Raw genomic sequence first — 7,652 nt, forward strand, 5'->3', positions numbered from 1 at the left:
ATTTGATTCCAATATATATATATATATACTGCGTGAATGAATTTTTTAATAAAATAAAATAATTTAAAAATATTTCAGCAGGTGGTTTATATATATATATATATATATATATATATATATATATATATATATATATATATTTAATTATTTATACAAACATATTAAATTAATTTTAACTAAATATAAGTATATAAATCAATATTTTAGCTCTGAATTAAGGAGCGTATTTTCAAATACTAATGGATATACAGTGTGGTAATGTTTAATGGTCTTTTCAGTTTTTTAACACAGTAACAACGACAATTAAATCAACAGCATAACGATTAAGTTTACAGCGATTTAGTTAATTTATCAACAACAACATCTACAACAACAACAACCATAACAACAACAACAATGACATTCTTATTAATGACGTCATCCATGTTAACAGCAAAGGCATCGTCATCAGGGATATCAATTACGACACTGCTTCCATCATTATAATCAACAATAGCGACAACATCAACAAAATGTCATCTCAATCCAACAACAACAACAAAACTGAAACACTCCTTTCTTATATTTTAGCACTCGTGTCTGTACAAATGTTTCTACCTCTTGTAATAACAAGTACGATTAAAGATTTTGTTATAATGTTAATTAATTAATTCATTAACTCATTAATTCATTAATTTATTATGCATTCATTCATCCATTCATCGAAGAACATAAACATAAACAAAGCATAACTTCAACAAAGCAAACAACAGCATGACAACTACAACAACGAAACATAAAACGCCCACCTCCCTGAAAAAAAAACAGACACTATCCTTAAAAGCCCGCTAATCTCCTCCCCTCTCTGCCTAGCCACAATGAACAACAACAGCAACAACAACAAAACAACAACAAGAAGAAACACGATGGAGGTGAAGGAATACTGCCATTGGGAGACCTTCCAACCGGAATGCAGATCCGACGAAGTCGTCGTGTTTGCTTCCGCACTCTACGGACGCATGCGCAAAGGAAAATGTATAAAGACGGATCGGGATGATATCGGATGTTCCACTGACGTCAGAAGAATGGCTGACAGCAGATGCTCCGGAAGACAGGTGAGATGATGATGTAGAGAGGGAGAGAGAGAGAGAGAGAGAGAGAGAGAGAGGAGAGAGAGAGAGAAGAGAGAGAGAGAGGATAAAGGAAAAAGAAAAAATACTGAAAATGGTAATTAGAAGAGAGAAATAAAAAAGAAAGAAAAGAGAAAGAGAGAAAAAAGAGAGATAGAGAGGGAAAGAGAGCGAAAGATTTGAGTGAACGTTGAATGAATAATAATTTGTAAATCCCCGCCAGACATGTTGCATTGTCATCCCGGACAGAATGTTTGACAGCACTTCTCCTTGCCCTGAAGACCTCAAAGTTTACTTCATGGCTTCCTATATGTGTGTTAAAGGTAGTTTTATTAATACTCAGGCCATCTTTTACGTGTTATTCCATTTATTTTTTTTGTTCGTTCCTTCGTTCGTTCGTTTATAACTTCATGTATTTAATTAATATTATTTGTTTAATTAGCCATTCTTTTGTTAGTTTGTTTGTTTGTTAGTTAATTAATATTGTTTTTTAACAATTTACGGCTTTTTTTAATCAATTATAACATTTTTCCAAAAATTGGTTAATTTAAAAAGGCTAAACAAACATAACTTCCTTTCAAAAACCACAGTGCTCCAGCCTTTTTCAAACCAATGTACGAACAAACAACCAGCAACAAATCAACTTACCCAAGCATCTGCCAACAACAACAACAAGCCAACTACAACAAAATCATTACCATCATCAGCAACAGCCACAACAACAACATCTACGCCACCAACAACAACACTACCACATCCCTACAACGAATTATTCAACGACAACAACGACAACAACGTACAAAACAGAGGCTTCATTTCCAGTTGGGCCGCAAAGAACAACAAGTCAGGTTGCGGAACTTTATCTTTGCCCTGGATCATCAAGGTCAAACCGGGTCAAAAGATCAATTTAACCCTCATTGACTTCTACTACAACAGTAGCATAGCAAACGAATTTAATGGCGGTGACGTCATTAATCGCCATTACACAGATAGTCTCAAAAGTTGTTCGGTGGGTTGGAGCCGTTCGTTCATTCATCTATTTACCAATCCTCTCATCCACCTATCTTTTCATCTTTACCTGTCTATCTAACCGTCCATTTATTTATTCATTTGTTCAGTCGATCATTCATACATTCAATGATACATTCTTTCATTCATACATTCATTCACTCATTCATTCACCCCAAAAAAGCAGGTCATAGTCATAATAAGGGAGCCAACGACGGCGATACGCAGCCAATCCGTCTGTCATTTCCAGAACCAGGGCGTCAGAAACATCTACGTCACCGAGACCAACCTCGTAGAGGTCAGGGTCATCGCCCCCAATTTCACTGAAGAGATGGGTCACTTTCTGGTCAAATACAAAGGTCAGTGTATGAATGTATATGTGTATGAATGTATGTATGTATGTATGTATATATGCATGCATGCATGTATGTTTGCATGCATGTATGTATGTATCTATGCATGCGTGTGGATAGTTAATTAAGTTTGCGCGTAAGATTTAATTGCCGAGCTGACATTTTCTGCAATAGAAAAAAGTATAAATTGCCTTGAATGAAGATCGATTGAACAATGTCTTTTGTTGTTGTTGTTGTTGTTGTTGTTGATGATGATGATGTTATTGCTGTTGATGTTGTTGATGTAATAATTTCATACACAATCACATCAATGTCTATCTACATCATCACATCAGCGTCATCACACCAAACGACAACAACAAACCACATGATCTCTTAGATCATCACAACACCATCACGTTCAACACCACCACTATCACCACATCATCTTCATCTTCTTCATCCTCTTCACATCATCGCCATCATCATCTTCTTCATCTTTTTCATCCATCGTAGAGGCAAATGTTACATTGGAAGTATGCATGCTTACGTACAATGTTGCCGTCACACGGACATGATTTACGACCCAATCTGATAAAAAATTATGAATTAATTATTTGCGGTGGGGAAACCAACACAGACACACACACATACATACACACACCACACACACTCACACATACATAGATACACACACACACTCACATACACACACGCACACGCACAAGAGTTTACACATATACATAGACATATTTTTAATTTCTATCAAAATGACAATGATGAAATCAAAATGTTATTTAACTTAGTTTCAGTTTAATTCCTATTTTGAAAGTTCTTTTGAAATTTTTTTTCAACTTTTTGCTGTGAGGGCCGCATTGAGAACTATTTTACCTTTGAAGGGCCGCATATATACTTAAATAGCAAAATTTTTCGACCCGGAGGAGAATTTTTTTAAGATCTGTGGCTCTTTTTTATGGTCATAATGTCGGGCTGAAAATTGCATAAAATTTCCGTAGTTTGCCCACCTCTGAATTAGCGCTATACAAATAAATAAATTCTTAATAATAATAATAATAATAATAATAATAGACATACTTGCACGCACACACAAGTACTTATAATTATTTCTTTATCTATCCATCCATTCATCAGTCGTGAAATTTTGAGTTTGATTCATTCATCAATTTATTTATTCATTATCTAGGTATTTTATAAATGTGTTCGATAAACTGCTATAATCATTTTGATTTTAATATTCATTCTTTCGTTCGCTTGTTCGTTCGTTTCATTCATTCATTTATTCATTCATTCCTTCATTCATTCATCCGTCTATTCGAGCATAGTCTATTCATTCATTCATTCGTTTGTCTTTGTAATCATCAATCAATCCACTATATGACAGCTATAGGATGTCCAGATTTAACCCCGCCCGCCACAACTACGTCATCATCTTCAAAGGCCTGGTGGTTCAGGTCAAGGTCAAACTCTGACCAATCAACGTTCGGTTGTGTAGGCGAGACATGGAAGAGAGATTTGACATGCGTAGACAACAAATGGGTGAGGATGAAAAAAAGTAGTAGTAGTAATAGTGGTGGTGGAGGGGGTGGTGGTATTAGTCGTGTGGGTAGTTATGGTGAGGATAGTGATGGCATCAGTGATGATGATGATGATGGGGGTGAAACCATTTGGAGTGATGGTGATGATAAAGGAGATGTTTTTTGGAGGAAATGCGATAAAGAAACAAGTAAGGTTTTTTTTTAGTTTTTGTTTTGTTTTTGCTTATGATTAGTTCTTGGGTGATATTGTTTTGTCTTTGATGTTTATTGTTTGTTTGTTTTTTAATTGTTAGTGTGTTTGTTTGTTTGTTTTTGTGTTTGTTTGTTAATATATGGTTGATTTTCCAATTTATCAATCTTTTGTTTTCGGCTTTGTTAACTTTTTTTATTTGTTCTTTGGAACAAAAGTGAAAATTTAACGATTCAAGCTTCCACCGAGTTAAATGAGATTAGTGTGAGAAAAGGAATTAGTGAAATACCACGTTAGGGATGACGTCAGAGATTGATTGATTGACTGGTTGATTGAATCATAGTTAATTCGTTGATTGACAAATTGATTGATTGGTTGGTTAAGTGGATGGTTGAAAAAATGATTAATTAATCGTCTGTATGAATGATTGTATTGTTAGATTTGCTAGTGAATGAATGAATGAATTAATTAATTAATGAATTAATGAATGAATTAATGAATGAATAAATGAATGAATAGTTAAAAGATCGATCGATCAAATGATTGCAATGGTGTCAATTGATTGAAAGAAGAAAAGATAAATGATAAGATAAAAGAATGAAAGTTGCCGCAGCTGAAGAAGAAAAAGAAGATGATGATAATGATGATGACGACGACGATGATGATAGAGATGGCATGATAATGATAGTTATAATGATAATGGTGATGATGACCAAAATGATGAGGAAGATGATAATGATGGTAAAGATGAGGATGATGACTATGATGATGACGACCACAACTTTGGGTCATTAATCACTTTTTCGTCTGTTAAGTTGAGAATAAAATATTAAATAGGCAGGCGAAAAGGAAGAAGGAATGAATAAATAAATTAATGAACGAACGAACGAACTAACGAACGAATGAATGAACTGGGATGAAGAAATAAAAAAAATGACAAAGAGAGTTAATAGAAAGGTAGAAAAAAAGAAAGATTGAGAAGAACCGAGAAAAAAAGAGAGAAAAAGAGAAATTGTCACATAGAGAAAGAGAGAAAGAGAGAGAGAGAGAACATTGAATAGTTGACAATGATTTATTGTTTTAATTTTAAAATATATATATTCCGGGGCTTGTGAGTTGAGTGTTTACTTTTGCTGAAGTTTGAAAAATAATTGAAAATTTTATTAAATTTTTTATTTCTACATCGTTTTTGTCGTTTTTTCACTATTTATTTAATAAAATAAAAAAGTTACCCAAGACTTCACGAATGTTATTCGTTGTTGACCGCGATCTCTTTTCCCTGCAATCTTTCCAGTAGTTGTTAGATTTTCAATTCTTTCTTTCCGCGTGATGTGACCAATAAACTTTAACTTCCCCCGTCGTATTATCTGTAGTAATTTCTTCTTTTCATAACCGGACTGTTTTAATACATCTTCATTCGAAGTATGATAGGCCCAACTAATTTTAATAATTCTTCTCAAAGACCACATCTCAGCAGCGTTAATCTTTTTTTTTCCATTTCTTTAGAAATTGTCCAGGACTCTCAGAGCTGGGAACAGACGATGATTCAAGTTTTGAAATAATCCTTCCAGCACGCACGTGGAATAAAGGCTCGTCTACCTGGATGATGACGCTAACGACGGCTTCATTGCTGATGAGAATGAGAATTGCATCGCTGCACCACTGACCGACAGGAAAGATGTCAATGACGATTCTTGCAACATGCATCAAAGATACCCGTCTGGTCATTCTACACCTCGTAAAATCAATCGAAAGATCGAACTTGCTTCAAGTGCAGATGAAATCACGACAGGACAACGACGTCTGCCTATAGCTGTAGGAACCGAAACAACAAAAACGTGGCCTGAACGAAAAAGAAATAGCGGAGATATCAAAAGCAAAGACCTGGTCTGGTCTGGTCTGGTCTGGTCTGGTCTGGTCTGGTCTGGTCTGGTCTGGTCTGGTTGTACAACTTGCGGCGCAGAAGAGAATATGTCAGCAGGTGAAACTTCCACGGAACTGGAAAGGTCGGTTCCTGATCACCAGCAAGATGAATGACGTGATCTACAAGAGCTATGATCCTGCAAGGAAAGGACAAAGATGGAAGTTCGATGTTTCTATTACTGTCGGTATTGAAATAAACGTTCAACAAAGTTTGCGCTGGAAGCAGTTGTGTTCATCTATCGAAAATTTTGAACCTACGGAATAACGAACACTTGACGATCGTTGGAAGCTACAAAACTGGTGTTGGAAATGTAAAGATCATAGAAGTTATAACATCGGTCTTGGTAGTTACGAGGTAAAGGAGTTACAACATTATTAAATAAATATGCCTTAAATTAGGAAAACTAATTTTTCAACTGCCAATAAAACAAAAAAATAATCATCGACAACTACTCAAAAATTTGTGAGTGTATGTGTGCGTGTGTGTTTTTTTGTGTGCGTGCGTGCGTGTGTGTGAGTGCATGTGTGCGTGTGTGTGTGTGTGTGTGTGATTTATCGCTCGCATACACACCTGCCGACAATAAAAATCAATAGAATATGATTTATTGAGCTTAACTATTGATTATTTGTTATCAATAAAGATAAATTTTTCAATTTTTTTAAATTAAATTGAAAAATTGAATAATATACTTAGCAAATTCAACGTTTATGTTTAAATATTTGGTGTTTATTCTGTTGTAAACCTGGACATTTTTTGTAAAATTAATTTAGATTTACGTGCTGTTTACAAAATAAGAAAACATTTAGCTAAAACACAGTTTATAAAAAAGAAAGCAAAGAGAGAGAGAGAGAAAGAGAGAGAGAGAGAGAGAGAGAGAGAGAAATTCAAAAGCATCACGTGATTAATTTGGATGATGTCACGTGATCGGTCGTGTGACGTCATACAACTTCCGGGATATCCATCATGATATTGTTGCTGGAGTGGTTGCCGCTGCTGCTCCAGCTTCTGCGAATTTGATAAAATCAACGGAAACAAATCATTATTACTGATTATGACGCAATTTGTCTGACTATAATTATCATAATTATATAATAATTACGTCATAATTATTGTTGTTATTATTTATTTTATTAAAATGAAATAATTTTTTTATTTATAGCGTCCATATTGAGGTATTTTTCCGCAGGGAGCTTTTTAGCACCTAATTGTAAGTCTTCCAAATGTTTGCTAAATATTTTTTGTATAATATTTGTGTATGTTTTGTATGTTTTATGAGATTTGTATGTAATTTTGTGTATGTAAGCGTGTATGTGTGTGCTGTGTGTGTTTGTATATGTATGTGTGTTTTTGTGTATGTATGTGTGTATGAATGTTACGTGTGTGTTGTGTGTATGTATATATGTGCTGTGTATTTGTGTATGTAAGTGTGTATGTATGTGTTTTGTGTGTTTGTGTATGTATGTGTGTAAAGTTTGTTAGCCATCATATTTTATCGGTAAACGTAATAAAGAAATTCTAACATTTAAAGGTCAT

At 34.4% G+C, this 7,652-nt stretch overlaps 2 protein-coding genes across 2 annotated transcripts; both read left to right on the plus strand.

Annotated features, from left to right (window-relative positions):
• Positions 1-905: 905 nt before the first annotated feature.
• Positions 906-5,028, plus strand: HELRODRAFT_191274 (hypothetical protein; the record flags this gene model as incomplete). Its single annotated transcript, XM_009016844.1, has 6 exons — positions 906-1,094; positions 1,333-1,432; positions 1,817-2,118; positions 2,302-2,476; positions 3,852-4,198; positions 4,864-5,028. 6 exons carry the CDS (start codon positions 906-908, stop codon positions 5,026-5,028), a joined length of 1,278 nt encoding a protein of 425 aa, XP_009015092.1.
• Positions 5,029-5,896: 868 nt separating this feature from the next.
• Positions 5,897-6,383, plus strand: HELRODRAFT_171033 (hypothetical protein; the record flags this gene model as incomplete). The annotated part of the gene is made up of 2 exons (XM_009016845.1): positions 5,897-6,168; positions 6,221-6,383. 2 exons carry the CDS (start codon positions 5,897-5,899, stop codon positions 6,381-6,383), a joined length of 435 nt encoding a protein of 144 aa, XP_009015093.1.
• Positions 6,384-7,652: the final 1,269 nt, after the last annotated feature.

The sequence above is a fragment of the Helobdella robusta genome (assembly GCF_000326865.2).
Source record: "Helobdella robusta unplaced genomic scaffold HELROscaffold_19, whole genome shotgun sequence".
NCBI lineage: Eukaryota > Metazoa > Annelida > Clitellata > Rhynchobdellida > Glossiphoniidae > Helobdella > Helobdella robusta.